At 43.4% G+C, this 18,148-nt stretch overlaps 1 protein-coding gene across 3 annotated transcripts in view; it reads right to left on the reverse strand.

The window, feature by feature from the left end:
• MCF2L2 (MCF.2 cell line derived transforming sequence-like 2) overlaps positions 1 to 18,148 on the reverse strand; it is a 1,607,631-nt gene that overhangs the window by 972,038 nt on the left and 617,445 nt on the right. For all 3 annotated transcript variants that reach the window (XM_069213109.1, XM_069213110.1, XM_069213111.1), the window contains exon 15: positions 7,355 to 7,443. In XM_069213109.1, coding sequence (XP_069069210.1) covers positions 7,355 to 7,443 — 89 coding nt within the window. The remainder of the gene's footprint in view (positions 1 to 7,354; positions 7,444 to 18,148) is intronic.

Genomic DNA, 18,148 nt, shown 5'->3' on the forward strand with positions numbered 1-18,148 from the left:
ACTCTGTCCTAGTGAAGGAGCTGCCGCTGGTGAAGGTGTGGGTGTTAGAGACCAGAGAACATGAGTAACTTGATCCTCTAGCTAAATAATTGTACAAGCAAAGTCAAAACTCTTAGCATACAACATGGCACTTCTGTGCAGTTCACCTCTGTGTACAACAGCAAAGCTTCATTGGCATACAAGAGGATATATTTGGTGACAATGGTGTTGAAGATGTAAGAAAGAAGGATTTTCATATAAAGCATCATTAATGACCCGAGAATCCTAATTCCTAAAATCGGTTGTCTGCTCAAACAGGTAAGAAGGCTAAATAACTTTAGAATTACAGAGCTCCCTTCCAAACATCTAGACTTCAGTAAGGGCAGAAGACCAATAACACTTTGGAGAACTAATTCCTTTCAGTACTTCACATGCACAGGTATGTTCCTTCATCAGAACCCACAATGCATGTTTGCAAGCCCTTTAGTATTCTCCACTTTTCAAAGAGCTAACCATTGTATGGTATTTTCTCACCCCTGGAAATATAACCTCCACTTCCCTTGGTGGACTACCCCAGTCCTCATATTTACAGATCTCTGTGCCTTTAAAGAAACACCTTGAAACTCCTCTGAAGATACCAAAAGTTTGCTGAGCAGCCGCTGCATTTCCTTTGGCCACATGGCAAACTTTTTTTGTATTATAAAAAACGCTCCCAAAGTAGAATTTATTTTTTGTAAAAACAAAATGTAATGACTGACACCCTTGGAGTTCACCCCTTCCACCCCTCTCCCCCCCAAAAAAGGCGTGGTTGCCATTTTTCAGTTTGAGCCCTCTGGTGGTCATAAACAGAAAAAAGACCACATACCCTAAATAGGGTGGACAGTCTGATGCACTTAAATAGCCAGTGCAAAGTCTGTCACTGTAAGGTTTCTGCTTACTGAGCCAGGAGAACCAATACAATGCCCCACTGACTCTAGAGTAGCTGGACCATTCTTTTGTTGGACAGAGACTGTTGCAAAAATTGTTAGCAATGACATGCTTAATCTCAAAAGTTAATAAAATCGGACAGTATTGCATTAAATTAATTGCTTATAAAATTGAGTAGAACACACAGCTGCTGCCACTTTCCAAAAGTTACACTTGCGATTTTAGTGCTATTTGGAGGCCAGATAAAAATAGATTTCCTAGCTCCAACATTCTAGAGTGTTGGCCTGAATGGAAAATACATTTGCACTTTTCTTTTCAGATTTTTGGTACAACACTTTTTGTACACCTCAATTTAAGGGTGTGCAAAATACCACAAGAGTGAAAGCTTTGAATTCTAAAACTGTTGACCAAGATTGTGGGTGATACCTAATTTCCAATGTATCCGTTTAAATTTGGAGCCAGAGGTGGCTTAGAGAGATGCACGAATATGATCAGCTGCAATGTGGATTGAGAGAGAGTAAGCAGTACCATTCTGGTTCAGTTGTAGGCATTCAATAGGCAATTTGAGTTTTTCAAAAATATTTGTGGAGGGGAGGACAAAACAATGAGTGGTTCTAACTTTTTAACAGGAGCTGGACACTGGATAATGCATCCTAGCATGGGGTGTAAACCTCTGAGGTGGTATCGGTGTAGAGGAGGAGAAGCTCAGTCTTTGTAGCTTTATTTTTAGCCAGTACGCTCTCTTTCACTCCCATACAGACAAGAACGACTGTGGATGGCAGAAAAGTCCTTGTCACTATCATGCTATAACTGGGATCACCAATGTTGAAGTAGAAATTGAAACCAAATAAATTGAACTAGAAATACTGTGCAGATCCTTCTTTTTATGACCTCTTGGGAAGACCGCAGTTTCTCCTGACAGATTCTTGCATGGAAAGTATTCTGCCACGAATGGTAAATGAATAGGAACGTCAGTTCCTCCTGGAGTGGGAATAAAATAACTAAACATAGGCAGCCAAATTCGCTATGCATATAACTTCCCTTCTAATGAAACCTCGGTCTTCTGCTTTTTCCTAGACTGCCCAAATCCTTGTTGATGTCTCCATATCAAACTGTGCAACAAGAGTGCCATTGTACTTCAGGACTGGTAAAGTACAGCTGTTCAGATTTGAAAAAAAGTGAACGGAAGTGGTTCTGCCAGTCTGATGAAGGAGATATCGCAGTATAGCTAAGTGAAGAATTCCTAGTTTTGGATAAATGTTACTTGGAGTTTGAGAACTGTTTCTCTTTTAATAACTGGGAAGAGGAAAACAAGTTGGTCGAAGGAGCTTGCTCCTTTAAGTTTGAAACCTGGAATCCTGCTTGTCCGGCTCCTTGAGAGTGTGGTATTTGAAAGGTGTTAGACGGCCAGTGACCAGGACCTTAGACTGAGTAAAAACAAAAGTGAGTTGCCGAAGGCTGGAAATCCAGACAATGCTGATTAAAAGGTTATAGTCCAAGACAGATGGAAGCTGATCTTATGAGGAACAAGAATGATTAATATAGAGCAATCTGAAATGAGGTGCAGAAAAGGGTGAGAAAGGTAGCCCCTCCACCCTAGGAAGTATCACAGAACAGGAAAAAATTGAAGGGGACAATGAAGGGTGGGGGTGGTGAAGAAGGGTGAACTACTGTGGTAAACCAGGAAAGACTGAACAACAAAACGAGCTTTTAGAATAGGGGACATTGGTTTTGTATCATGATTCTGTGAAGTATAACCACCTAGCACTTTAAAGATGTAGGGGCATATTTAACCAGGTTTTGCATCCTCTCTTTGCCACGAAACCTACGTGAAATGTATCAAGCCATGCAAGGCCAACTTCTGTGGCCCAGCAGTGCTTAATAAATCTAGAGTAAGACCAGTTGGAGCACATCGCTGCCTCGCGTTACTCTGCAGCAGTCTCATTCCATGGGCGGCCATGGATATTCCCACACATCCACCCATGGATTTGGTTCATCTCCAGATTTACAATTAGTGGTAGACCTGTGAATCTGTCTAAATGCTGTGCCTCCCTAGGTGAAGTGTAACAAGGAGTAATATCTTTATTTCTCGTTCTTTCCTGTTTATGCATGTGCTGCATGCTGCAGCACATGTAGAAAGAGGATAATACATGTCCCTTCCTGCATGAAAACAATCCTGCCGGCAACACAGACATCCTTGCAGCTTGACGCAAGGGTACCTGCGTTGGTCCTAGGCAGCCAAACGTTTGCTAGGGCTAGGAAAGGATAGGAATGTGCTGCATAATGTTAAATAAGGTGCAGTCGTGCCCTTTCATGCAGCGCATCAAGGTGGCTTCACTGTGTGAAAGATTGATAAATATGTCCCACACTGTGTAAAGACCAAGACGTAAGGTCCATATATTATGGCTGCAAGACTATACTGAGACTTATGATTTTTATGATTGAGCTTACCATTAAGAACAAGACTATACCCCCCTCTTCCCCATACCCCTTATTTACGAGTCATCGGTTGCGCTTTCCTAAAATGATATTTTTAAAAACGAGATGAAAGAAAATCATGCTGACATCCAGAAAGACGAAAAAAAGGCATTTGTGCGAACATAGATATATAATTATTAGAATTATAAAAAGGAGCTCAGATTAGACATCCTACTGAACACGTTACACCATGAGAGTAAAGCTAAATGACAGAGCAACAGATTAAATGGACCTGTTCGAATAACTTGAAGTTTATTTGGACCACAGCTAATTTGAATGGGGAAGCTGCAGAGGGAGCAATTGTTTAAAAGAAGATGCTTCACACTGTGCCAGCTTGCAGGGAATATTCAGAGGATACATTGTATCCTAGCCACAAGGCAGTGTATAGAAAAGGAGATTTAACTGGATTTGGTCAATTTTAAATTAGTCAGCCCAGAAACAATTTGTGAAGAGTGCTTCTTAGAAGGACACCAATGAAATTTCAATCCTATTTATACATAGCGGAACACCGCATTTCCCCCAAGAAGAGCAGAAATACAACGATGCTGTCAACAATTAACACTTTAGTTTCAAAGATCTAATTTGCTGGGTTAACCTTTTGCATCCCGAAAATTCATATGGACTTGAAAAGGGCAAACTTTAGCTTTTCTGCTGATGGATGACTGCAAACCGTTGTAGCAGAAAACCAGTATTGATAAGTATCAAAATATCCTACTACTTAGTTACATTTCTACTTTTCCACTCCGCCCACTGAGTATGCAGTGTTTAGTCTAGGTGTATCATCATATAAATTGCACATTTTGAAAAAAACATTTAGACACATTCACCACTTCCTTTCAAATGCAGACATTCCGCTCATTCAGTTTAACTGTGTTCTTCTCATGTCTTTCAATGGTTGTGAACATTTTCACAATCCTTTTTTTGTTGCCTTTCTTTTTCTCACTCATCAAAAGCAAACCTTTCCTTGATGTTCTGCTTCCACATAATTCCATCACAGTGGTTTCACTGTTGCTCTTTTTATGGTAGCCCTCTCAATCTACACTGATCTCGAAATGCCACTGTATTTTCTACACCACATCATTTCACAATGAGTTTTTCCAGATTCATTGCGGAGTTTTCTATAAGCTCACAGTATCTTTCTCCAGTTTTCTTTCCAATCACTTCTTTCACAAAAGCCCAGCTGCAAACTATACTTAAGGGACTGGATTGGTTGAGAGATGTAATTGAGGGCCAGATTTATCATTTATTCAGACAGCACACTGCAGCAAGTCATGTATTTACCATTATACAGCACATTTCTGTCCTTTCCTAGCACTGCTAGACTTTTGGCTGCCTAGCTCCAATGCAGGCACCCTAGGAACATAGTGCAAGCATGCCCGTGTTGTAGGCAGGATCGTTTTTGTACAGGAAGGGGAATCTCCCTGCACAAAAACAATCCTGAGAGGCATTTTCCTCTTTCATTGTGTGCTGCAGAATGCAGCACATGTAGAAAGAGGAAAAATAAACAAATATCTCCTCATTACACTTCAGATAGGGTGAGAACAGCAGTATGAAGTGCAAAGAAGAAACTGCTCCCAAAATGTAAAACTTTCACCAGCAAAGGCTGCTGCAACAAGCACTGTGGCAGTTAAGCCTTCTGTAGATGATTGTGGGGCTGGTGCAGGAGAGGAGACCAGCGAGAGAGAAAAAAATAGTTATCTTAGGGAATAGGATGCATTGGCCAATCATGAGAAAGGATAGAATAAGTTAAATTAAATCGTTGGTAAATTTATATGGTTGGAGGATTATTTTTCAGGACTGTAAATAGTTTGTGTTTCCGCAGCAAAGCCTCGGGGTGTAATCTTTTGCATGAAATAAACATAGGGCCTGATTCACAAGGATAAGTTAAAGTTACACTTTTCAGCAAGTTTACATTTTTAGTAAGTTTACTACTTGCAGTATTCACAAACTCAGTATGAAAGTTGGATGTCTCCACTCCCAGAGTAATGCTGTTGGCTTGCTCTTGAGTGAGTGAGAGATGTCCCTCCCTAAAATATTCCCTAGACCACTCCTACTCCTCCATAATCCCATGTCTTTTAGTAGTTTGTCCCATTTCCCACCCAGTCCACAGTGTGCCTTCCACATTTACTACTAAAATCTGCAGTGTGTGGAGACTCCTCAGTCGGGTTGGAGAACTTTGCACATAAAGTATAGGCAAAACTTACAATTTGTAGCAAGCTTTGTTGTATGTTATGTAGCACTACAGTGTAATAAAAAGCACAGTTTGACAATCAGGCCCATAGTTTATAACTAATGGAAGCGTGGCAAAAGATTGTTTATCACAATTTTATCAGATGGATCTACACTGTCATCTAGAAATGTTTGGGATGTACGATTAAGCTTCTTATTCCAAGTAGCAGGGTCGGACTGGTGTGTAGGGCAATCGGGCAGTCGCGGATGGGGTTGCCTGAAAGGTCAGTGTGTGGGCTGTTTTTTGGATGTTTGTGGGCTGGATGTTACTGTTTATCTCCCTAATATGAAACAAACATTGTCTGCAGCAAGATCAATTGCATGTAGTCTTTTCATACCTTGCAAAACGCTTCTAAGTTCAAAACTGCCCCAAATTGTAAACCTGTGCCACTTTTTGAGCTATCTAAGGCACTAATGGATGCCACTCTTGTTTTGGTGCCAGGGCCTGTTGTCTGTCTCAGCCCTACCCTGCCAAGTGGCCCTGTAAATGTCAACTCTAGTTCAAACAGGTGACTGAACTCAGTTAACCATTCTGAGTCCCATGCAAATAACTGTTGGACTAGTGATTGTTACCCCAAAGCATTCATATTTTGCCAGGCAATAGTCCACCTTTATGCTGAAAGAAGAGGTCTTGATTCTGGGTAAACTACTCTAGGCAAAGAAAAACGAACTGAAATTTCAAATTATCCCTGCCTGGGGAAAACCCCCACTGTCTTAACAGTATTGCTTTGAGCGGTCTTACCACCAGAAATACAGAACGAGGGCAAAGTGTTTTCCTGAAGAAAGTAGGTCAATTGTCTGTGGTTGCACCTCACACACTTCTATTAAGTCTTCCAGCTTTCACCGCGTGGCCGTCAACAACTCATAATGGGCCAGTGGGATGGCTTTAGCTTCAAAATCACCCTTTGCCAAAGATTTCCTCTTAGTTAATTTTCCCCCACATAATTCACAAGATCGAATGTTAATAATCAACTGTACTTCAAGTGTTTATTGTAATGAATGTGTAGATTCCACATTTTATCTATACCACTCACTTGGGTTTAAGTGATGCTTATTTGAAAGCAGGGCCAGCTTTACCGCTGGTGGTGCCCTGTGTGAGTCTTTTATGGCAACCCCATGACCACCTCCTTGGATTCCCTCACTACCAGCTAGCAAGTGTGCCCCTCATCTCTCCATAGCCTCCCTTTCACATACATTCATTTGTTTTATAGAGCTTGTAAAGGCTGGATTTACTAATCCCCTCGGCTAGCCACATAAAATATAGTTCTGTTTTATGCAGCAGGCATATTAACCCTCTACGCTACTTTATGGCGAGTCAAAGCTGCCAATAGACAAAACTCCCATCTCTCGCCCTAGCAGGAACATTAATCACAAGAGGTATCTTGACATTTTAATTGCTTCCTGATGGCTGGAAGCACAGTAAACGTTTCAGCAGAAGCTTTTAAATCGCAAGTTTCGAAGTTATTGCTAAACACAGCGCCCCCCAATCCAGGTCAGCACCCAGTGCGGCTGCAACGCTTGCACCGACCTAAAGGCGGTCCTCTTTGAAAGGATGGAACAAGGTACCGGACAAGTGCCACACACTGTCCTCGGTTAAGTTAGATCAAGCAAGTGAATTTTCCTTAATGCAGCTTTTGCTTTGACGAGTGTTTTCTGCATTTTCATTCATTGTCGCCGTTAGCAGGCACAATGTATTTATGAGTACTTGTTTTTGACAAGAAAATAATGGTTTTATCCTTACCTCCTTCGGGTAGAGAGATTCTCTTCACTTTCGCTCATTACAAGAATTCGACTTGTTCCTCCTTGACTGGCCTCGTGCATCACTTCAATCTGTGTTTTAAAGAGACTTGATTTAAAAAAAAAATGGTACCTCAAACGTTTTTTCCAACAGTGTTTTATGATGCAAATATAGCTAGATCTCTAGGGGGAAAAAAATCATATGTACTTGTTAATTTGCTACAAATCTTAGCATTGAATTATTTCCCTCTGCTGAGGGTGTTATGTATTGTTAATAATCTTTGCAGGGAGCATGAATTGCTATATATTGCCCAAACAACAGTTGTGTGCTAGAGCTGTAGAGATGGGCACACGATAAGGCAAACGCTAATTAACAGCTGTTGTCACTTGGCAGAACATGAGTAGTAAGGTTATTAGGAATCTCTATCACAGATAAGAGACTACCATCTCCATATCCCTCTTTCAGACTTACTGACATTACAGCGACAGCAATGTAAGCCTTCTGATTGTCCTATTCAATTGGTGCATTCCACACAGGTTATTTAAGTTTGTTGGTAGGGCAAGAGATACTTATCCCAGATCTGAGACGACGGAAGTAAAGGGAGACCAGGGTGACAGCTGCTGCACTTAACCTGCATTTTATCCATGACACTTTGCTTGCTACCCAGGTCTCTGAAGTCGCAAACATCTGCATTAAAAGGAATTAGACCGGGTTTTAAGAGCCATATTCAATCTAGGTAGTTCACACTATGTGGCAGTCTGTAAGCCCCTTACAGCTGAGCTGCTTTGAGGGTAAGGGTGGGACAAGCACTCACCTTGTGATGTCATCGACAGTCAAAGGCAGAATGATGGTTGCACTATATAAAACAAGGATAGCAGAAATACCAAGTTATTGTCTATGTGTAAGAAATTGAGTTGTTGGTTGACTGGGTTGTGAGTCCAAGTCAAGAATCAACGTCCATCCTTTCTAGGGTAAGGCACAAACAAACTTTAAATTAGCCTGTGCTCAGCCCCCTGGTAGCTTGGCACAGAGCAGTCAGGCTTAACTTGGAGGCAAAGTGTAAAGTATTTGTGCAAAACAGTAACACAGTGAAAACACAGCATTAAAGGAGCCCACAACAGAGTTGGAAAAAAAATAATAGAGCAGTTTTCAATAAATAAAAAATACAGAAATCCAATTAGTAGAAACGGAGCTATTGAATGTTAATGTTTTTAAAGGAAATTTTGCCAAGATGTATAGTGCTGACTGCGGATATGTGGTAGCGCAGGAACGTGAAAAAGTCAAAAGTTCAGGCAGACTGCGGTTGAGTGCGGGCCGGCAATAGGGACCCAGTTAGGCCCGCTGAACAAAAGTACTTTTATTCCTGGTTTGCAGAGTGGTGTGTGGATCTGCATCAAAGATGTCACGCAGCCAGGTGAGTTGCGTCAGTTCTGAGGTGCAGCTAGGTTGCGGTGTGAGGTCATGTTGCGTTGATGTTGAGGCTCATGTGGACTGGGCTTGTGATGTGAAGTCTGGTGTCAGGGATGCGATGAGCAGTCGGGGTAATGCATTGGTTCTGATGAGCCACAATGTGGTGTAGTTGAGGCAGCAATCAAGGGATTTGAGGGCCTGCGCCAAGCATGTGTGATGCAGTGGCGGTTCTCAGGGCGATGCGGGTTGCGAGGACGATGTGTGTCTTTGCAGCGGGTCCAATCCATGCAGCATTGGTGATTCATTGGTTCTCTTTGGGTTTGTGCAGCACAGATAAGGAAATTCATCCGTTTTGCTGGATCCATAGACTGCCAGAGCACCTTTGGCCCACGTTCTATGACTTGGGTCGCACCACTTGGCAGGGCATACTCACAGATTGCAAAGTACACTTGCACGGTTGTTGGAATCCTGTTATATTGCTGAGACTTCAATAGATGCAGGTCCAGTCCTTCTCACCCAGACAGGAGGGCAGCAACTCACCACAGCAAAGCAGGAGTCCAGCAGAGTGGCAGTCTTTTAGCAACGCAGGAGTCCTTTCTCCTAGCAGAGTATCCAAAGGTCCTGAAGTGAAGCGGTGGTGTCTGAGGTCTATCTTTAATTCTCAGGTCCCTGGTTATGGAAGGTGGGATAAGCCTGTAGATAGTGGCTTTAAAGTGCAAGAAAGTCCCTACTTCCAGGCTGGATGGACTGACCGTACAGGGTTGTTGTGCCCTTTGTGTGTGGACAGGACATGGCCTGTTCAAGTATTAGTGACATTGTGCCCAGTTCTTCCCTCCCATCCTGCCAGTGATTGCCCATCAAGTCCCACCTAAACTCCCATTGTGTGTGACTGTCTTGGAGGAATACACAAAGCCAAACTGCTAACTATTCACAGTCATGTGACCAGCGACCAGTTGAAGGCACCAAATGGCAACAAATTGCCAACTTTCTAAAAGTGGCATTTTCAGAACTGCAATTTCAAATCTGACTTCGCCCTAAGTTTGGATTTGAGACACCAAACTTTAAGGAGTTAACTCTTTCCATTCAGGAAATCGCACTTATAAAATGTAAAAAAGGCAACTCCAGTGCTATGCAATGGGAGAGATAGGTCTTACAGCGTTGAAAACAATTTAAGAGTTTCACTTCAGAAATAGTTGGTACAGCTGCAGGCAAACTTTTTATACTGTGCACATTTTAACAAATGTCTAGTGTACTTTAAAAACCTGCAGTTAGCATCTTGTTCGAAACAAGGGATGTGAAATCATTTTGGGTGATATTGTTGACTATAATAATAAAGATGGGAGGGAAGTGGTTGGGTGGAGACAGCCCAGTCGCTGCTTGCTTTACATCTTCACTACTCTATTGCAAGATGGCCGACATGTTTACACACATTTCAATGTGAATTGACTTGCGTTCAGTTAATATCTTCATGTACAAACACTAACAAGTAACCAATCACCAAAAACCGGAAGGGTGTACTTCGGCCATTCAACGGCAAAAGTAGAACAGAAGAGCAGGAAGTGGCCTGCTATCCAATAGAAAGCAAGTAAGCACCAGCGACATTGGAATGAGCAAATTGGAAGTTCAAGTAAGTAAGAGGCAAATTAGGGGTGGGTTCTAAGTCCCTTTAAATATCTATTTTTTTTATAGTAACAAAAGAATTCACAAGTACAGCACAAGGAAATGTAAAAAGAGGCCAGGAGAATTGTATATGTATGTGTGTGTAATGTCATGATGATTTGAAAAACAGCACAAATCTCTTTCACAAACTTGTTTTTATTTTTTATAGAGTATAGAGATGGAGAGCAGAACTGTAGCCCAATAGGCTGTCATTATATGATCTGAAAATAGAGGCTGTGCCTTTAAGAACTTAGGGCCCACTAGTATCCCATCATGCTCAGCAGGTGGCACTTGTTTCATTTTGTTTTTTTGGCTCCTGCTGACAGAACCTTGGAGCACCGAACTCTCCCTTTTAGGCCTTTCTCTTCAAAATTCACCAGTGAATCTTTGTGACAGCTACTTCATTCAACATATTTCTTCTGTCCCTTGCATTTTCTGACAGGAATTTGTGGTATTTTGTCACTAAAAATACAAAAACCATCTTTACTTGACAAGTGCCCTGCCTGTGAGAGAGAGAACACCAAATCAGTCCTCCATAATGTCTGCATCATTTGTCTTCCAGCAAGTCATGTTCCTGAAAATTGTAATCATTGTAAGAAGTTTTGAAGGCGTAACCTGAGGGCAAGGGAGAACATTTACCTCCATGGCATGGAAGAACACCGCAGGCAGCAGACAGTAAGAAGGTGAGGCTTCAGGGCAAGGAGAGGCTCAGTTCTTTACCACAGGTCTGTCATCTATCTCTGAAGGACGTGGAACATCCAAAAAGAGGTTTCCATCCCAAAAGAAGACATTTCCCATCGACGTCAAGTGAAGGTATGGCACTGACCTGCTTGCCGGCAAGGGCTGGATCGATGTCTTGGAAGAGACAGAGATTCACGTCGAGGCAGGGTAGGTTGACATCGAAGACTCCTACACTGTCAACACACCCAGTAACTTCGAGACACTGAGATTTGTCAAGGAGTGGTTGGCTGTCGAGTGGCGACTGAGATCAACGTCAAGGAACAGACTGGCATCACAGTAGGTCAATGTCGAGAAATATATTGACGTTTTGAACACATCAGAGAAAGAGGAGACTCATTTCTGCATCACCAGAATGTACTCTCCATCTTTGCCAATTGTCATGCTGGATTCTCTTTCACCACCACCTCCACAAACATGAAGACTTCCTGTAAGTAGTAAATCAGGGTTTGATGGTCTCAAACCAAATAAATGCTACAGCTGATTCCTCATTATTGGCAGCACTCAAATATTGTCATGGTGTGGCCCTGCGCAGATATTCTTGACTCCGCCTCACATCTCTGAAACTGGAGTCACAACAAAGTATACTCAATCTGCCCTTTTCAGGATCTACCCTCTTTGGCAGCCACACTAATGATGAAATGGCTCAAATGAAATCCAAGATGGGCACCCCCCCTACGGTGGTTGACCTGGAAAAGCCCCCCCAAACTAAGAAAATTGTTCAAGCCCTACCAGCAATGATACTATCCTCAGAGGGTTTAAACCTATCACTGGTATCAAGGTTGGCAGCAAAAACGGCCTTATACGCAGCAACAAAGGGTGCCTAGGGGAAGAGCCTCACAACAGCCTGCGCAAGGAGGAAAGCCTATGACCGGCACAAACCCTTGAATTTTTCCTTCCCTCTCTTCCGTTTGCCAGAAAGTGTGAAATACTTCTCCCTATTGGAGTGGCTGAGTGGCAAGAAATAACAAAAGGTGTCTGGGTACTGAATATTGTTCTGCATGGGTATTGTTTTAGGGTCACAAGTCCCCTTCTGACCATACCACCAAAGCCATTCAATAATCATCTGCAGATGCCAAGATTGGAAGTCAACATCTTTCATCAGAAACGTGGTGTAGATCTTCCTCACCAACAACTGGACACTGGCATTTAGTCCATATACTTTCTGATACAGAAATAAAAAGCTAGAACAAATTCAGACCCATTCTCAATCTGACATTGGCCAACAAATGGATAAGACGAGAAAAGTTTGGGGATAGATTTGATGTAAGCCTAGAACCTCAATTACAACAGGGAGATTGGCATTGACCGTTAAAATGTGTATTTTCACATACCAATCGTAAGAAAACATTGAACGTTAAGGTTTGGGGTGAGGCAGGATCACTATCAGTACCAAGTACTTCCATTTGACCTAAAGTCAGCACCCAGAACATTCTCAAAGAGCAATGCAGTAGTAGCTGCCCACCTCAGAAAACATTGTGTCTTCGTCTATCCATACCTAGACAACTGGCTAATAAAGGTGTCAACTTTTGAGGAAGCCCAAGTTCATTTCAACTGGATCTGCAATCTCCTACAACGGTTGTGACTTCATTCAAACCACAACAAGTCAATGCTGACCCCAGTTTAGACGTTACATTATTTGGGAGCATCCTTTGACACCATTTAGGCAAGAGTGTGTCTTTCGGGGGAGAGACTCTCATCAATCCTTCAGAAATGTCACTCTTTCATGAAAGTCTCTCGTCCAGCGGTGAAGGCAGTGTCCTCCCTCCTCTGTTCAATGGCTGCATGCATCTTCCTCATTCCAAATGCCCATCTCCACATGCGGCCTCTCCAAGAATGCCTCGAGGACCAGTGGGATCAACTAACGGCCAATTGAGAGGACCTGATCAAATTGTCTCTTCATGCAAAAAACTCCCTGAAATGGTGGTTCTTTCCAGCCAGTCTACTCCAGTGAATGCCTTTTCACCAACAGGTTCCTTATAAGACCATAGTGACAGAAGCATCACTACAGGGATGAGAAGCCCACATGGATGACATGCAAATTCAGGGCGCCTAGTCTCACAGGGAGATGACCTATCACATCAACCTCCGTGAGCTCAGAGCAATTTATCAAGTGCTCAGTAATTTTTCCTGTCCTATAAGACCCAGACCCCGCTTGTTCAGACAAACAATACAACCACCATGTACCACCTCAACAAGCAGGGTGGAATAATGTCCAGACCCTTGTTACACGAAGCCCATACAAGTTAGATATGGTTGATAGCCCAAAACCTATGGATAATGATGACTCACCTTCTAGGTGGGCAGAATGTTCAAGTAGACGTCCTCAGCAGGGTTCTACAAGAAAACTATGAATTGTCTGCATGATGATGTTCAACACATTTTTGACCTAAGCGGGACTCCAACCATTGGCTTGTTTTCCACCGCAGAAAACAACAAATGCGGCGTCTTAGCCTCGAGGTACTACCAACCAGAGACACTGGGGAATGCCCAATGGATTAGCTGGTCCGGCAAATGTCTTTATGCTCATCCTCATCAAGCTGTTTCACTCGAGAGCCAAGGTGATCCTCATAGCTCCCGAGTGGCCACGTCACTGCTGGTTCATGGACCTGCTTCCCTGGTCACAGCGTCCACATCTTCAGCTGTCATGCCAACCAGACCTGGTAACGATTCTCAACACGTTCCGCATATGCCTTCAAGTGGAAGAAATGTTGCTTTTGGTGTTCCTCCAAGAATGTGGACCTTATATCTTGCCAGGAAGATGTTATACTTAATACATTTGGCAAAATCTGGCTTGCAATTCTCTTCTATAAAGGTTCACTCGGCAGCCCATCATGCCTACAGAAAATGCCCTTCACAAACCTTTTTTCAAAATCTCTGTAATCAAGGATTTTTTTAGAAGGATTAAAGAAAGTTATCCCATCAGGCGTCCTTCACCTACCTAGGAGCTCAACATAGTGCTTTCACAACTCATGCAGGACCCTTTTGAGTCCATTCACAAGGCTTCACTGCAATGTCTTTCTTGGAAACAGCTTCCTTTGTGGCAATAACATCAGCCCGCAGGGTTAGCTAGATCCAAGCACTATGTTCTCACGAACCATACACACTATTTCACTCTAACAAAGTAGTCATGAGGACTCAACTGAAATTCCTCCCTAAGGTTATTTCGGATTTCCATGCAAATCAAACTATTTCATTACCAGCATTCTTTCAGAATCCCTCTACTCCAGCTAAAAGAACACTTCACTCTCTAGATGTGCGGAGTCCTGAAGTTTTATCTGGATAGGATATGTGACATCTGCAGATCAAACCAATAGTTTATCAACGATGGTCCAGGCTGTACAAGGTTACCCACTTACAAGCAATCCATTTCCTGATTGAAAGTTTCCAGTTTCCTGCTGTGCTATCAAAAAACTAACCAGACACTATCAGCTAGACCAAAAGCGCACCTCACTGGGAGTAAAGCGGCTAGTCCTGCTTTTATGAGGAATACCCCTATAGTGGATATTTGCAAAGCAGCCACATGGAAATCTGTTCACACATTCACCAAGCCCTACTGCCTGGACTCTGAGGCTAGAGCGGATGCTCAAGAAGGACAGGCCTTCCTCAGAAACATATTTTCTTAGATGGCTACCTTTCTCATTTGTCTGCCTCATCCACTGCTTTTAGTAGGGATGGGCTTGCTACTCTATTCAGTGCTTATGACTATCAGTGGAGATACCCCTAAAGAGAAGGAACAGTTTCTTACCTGTAATTCCAGTTCTTTTGTAGGGGAATCTCCACTGAAGTCATAAGCAAGACTCCCTCCTCCCTGGTAGATGAGACCGTAGTAACCAGTGGGCCTAAATTCCATTTATGCATTGCCTCAAAAAGAACTGAAACAACTGCCACCTGCTGAGCATGATGGGATACTCATGGTCCCTAGGTTCTTAAAGGCAAAGCCTCTATTTTTAACTCGAATAATGACACCATGTGGGGCTACACTATCCTGCTATCCTTAATCTCTGTACTCCTATAAAAAATGGTTTGTGGAAGAGATTTATGCTGTTGTACAAAAACATCATGAAATTATACGCATATGCAATTCTCCTGGTCCGTCTTTTAAGTACAAGATGAAGAATTGGGCCATTGTAGCCTATTCCTATAGGCTGCATAGTCTTTTTCTATTTTAAGTGACAGTGAGCGCTTCCTAAAGACAGGTGAACATCTACACTTAAGATATATTGTGAAAAAGTGCTCCGGGGACTCGGCTTGTGGGCAGGACTATTCAGTGCTTGGATTTCAATGAAGATTCTCCTACAAGAGAACTGAAATTACAAGAAAGAACTGTTCCATCTAATGGATACTCCCACCTGCAGATTCTTCTTCTTTGACTATTACTCATGTTCCAGACTTGAAACTTCTACAAATGCTCTCTGGTACCAGTGGAGGGTGCAGGCTCTTTTATCTGGTCTGGCACGTGGTTGTGATAGCCTCATTGGGCCATACAGTGGCAGGACTGGCATCCTGATGTAATTTCTGTTTTTTTTGTCTGTGCCTTTTGAGGCATCTGGAGCTTCCTTGTCCTACAAACTGGAGAATTTCTTTCTCAAAATGTGCTCACTTGCTACTGATTGGGATATGTCACCGCCAAAGAATTATGTTTTCAAGTACCGCCACTGAGGCATAAAAATGGCAGGCACCCTCACCAATCAATGTATTTTGTTTATTCAATTCACTGGAGGTAGACCTAAGTTCTTCCTAGCTTGTTGTTGTACATAGCTTATGTTTTTAGTTTTCTTCTTCATGGTTGCTAAACTCCCAACCGCTTCCCAAAGCCTCCCCTTGACCTGGGCCCAATGTTGGAGCTCTCCTACAGGCTGCACTTGCAATATGTGCATGTATGGCGTCATATGTGCATTCTACGCAGATGGGTCTTCATCTCTTCTGCAGTGCAACCACACCGAAGCAGGCTGATTTGCAGGCCAGTGAAGTGTGAAGGTGCTGCTATGCTACAAGATTGTCCTGTCACTATTCTGCTGTACAGGCCTGGACAGGGCATGGTATTGCCTATCGGAGTGACTGTTTTTGGGAGGTCTCTGGATTCTTGAAGCACCCTTTGCTTATTTATTTATTTTTTAACTTTCTTTTTATTGACATTTTTGTAAAACAGTATAGGCATATCTAATCAAATGACAACGTAGGCTACCCATTGCAATTCCATCCCCTTGTAGTTTCTCCCCATCTGGGGTAGGTTTTACATTGTTCAATGAGAATACACAGTTCTAAGGGATGCTTGTCATCTTGCAAGTGGTAAGCGTAGCCATCACTTGCAGTAAGTGAAACAAATAAAAAATAATAATCAACTTTAACATACAACAAATAATCCATCCCAGGACGTGTCTAGAGTAACTAATAGGAGTCGGTGGTTGCGGGTTCCCCTCTCTGAACCCATAGGGGCCCTATCCCGTCCCCCGTCTCAGAATCTGTTTCCAAGTAATGGAAGACTTGCAAAGCTCTTAGTTGGGGACCACAAGCAGTGAGGGGAAGCCCCCTGGAGAGGAACCTAAAAAGGGGATCCCAAATACAATCAAAACTTCTGCGTGAGCCCTCCCCTTTGTCAACCAGACGTTCCATGGCGAGGCTCCTCCACAACCGAGTGACCCACAGGGATATAGGGGATGGGTCCGCTTTTTTTTCCAAAAGGATGCTAGGGTTGTCTTCGCCGCCCCCAGAGCTAGCCACAGAATGGCCCGATCCCCGTATGATTGGTGCTGTAGTTCCTGAGCCCGAAGACCCAAGAGGACATGTTCCGGCGCGGTCAGACTCGGGTATCCCAACATCTCTTTCAGATGTGAGAGAATTTCGTTCCAATAGGGGCGAATCGCTGGGCACTCCCACCATATGCGTTTAAAGTCCCCCAGCATGTCACAGCCCCGCCAACATCTATCTGACACCTGTGAATATAATATCTTAAGCTTCTCGGGATATAGGTACCAGTTATAAAGTAGTTTGTAGTGGGCTTCCCTAGCTGCCATTGAGCGGTTGTGCTTGGTTATATCTTGATATAAATAGCGCCATTGGTCCTCCCCCACCGTGACGCCCAGAACTTGCTCCCAGAAGGAGATGTGTCGAGGGGTCGGCGCGGTTTGTGCAGTAGCTAGTATAGAGTATAGCGTAGAAATACTGCCACTCTTCCCCTTTGCACAAATCTCTCCACCGGAAGAAGATTCCTTGTGGCTGCCTCCCTAATATGCGGCTGTGAGGTCCTATGCACTAACTGAGTGTAATGGTAATGTTCGGATTGGGGGAGCTGAAAATCTCTGCAGCAGTTATTGAACATCCGGAGTTGGCCCCCATGGTATCGATCTGCAATGCGTAAGCAGCCCCCTTCTTTCCATCGATCAAAAGGTCCCGGAACTTCCCCTGGTGGGAATGCCTTGTTAAAGTGGATAGGGTTATGTGGCGAGGGGAAGGATGTAAGCTCATAGGCTTTAGTTACCTTGTCTCACACTTTATGGGTAGGGGCGGTGGGTGTGCTAATGTATGCGTTTGGTGTTCGTGCCCCCTTGGGCTTCCATGGGATATCCCACAAGGTCTTGCCCGTCACCGCCCTGTCCATATGCAGCCAAATCTTGTCTGACTCTCGGAGGGACCACTCGGCTAATACCCGCAGCTGTGCCGCTCTATAGTACAGCAGGAGGTCAGGGAGCGCCAATCCTACCTTTTCCCTGGGGAGCACCAGTACTTTACTTGATACCCTAGCTCTTGTTCCCTGCCAAATGAATTTCGTGAACAGTGTCCGAGTCTCAGCGAAGAAATCTGGCGGAATCTCAATAGGGAGGCTCTGAAAGAGATGGAGAAATCTGGGGAGCGCAGTCATCTTGATACTAATGATGCGCCCCAGCCAGGATAACCATAGCGGAGACCACCTCCAAAAGTCTTCTCGTAGTGACTTGATCAAAGGGAGATAATTAGCTCTGAACAGATCAGCCACCTGGGGGACAGTTT

The sequence above is a fragment of the Pleurodeles waltl genome, chromosome 11 (genome assembly GCF_031143425.1).
Source record: "Pleurodeles waltl isolate 20211129_DDA chromosome 11, aPleWal1.hap1.20221129, whole genome shotgun sequence".
Classification (NCBI taxonomy): domain Eukaryota; kingdom Metazoa; phylum Chordata; class Amphibia; order Caudata; family Salamandridae; genus Pleurodeles; species Pleurodeles waltl.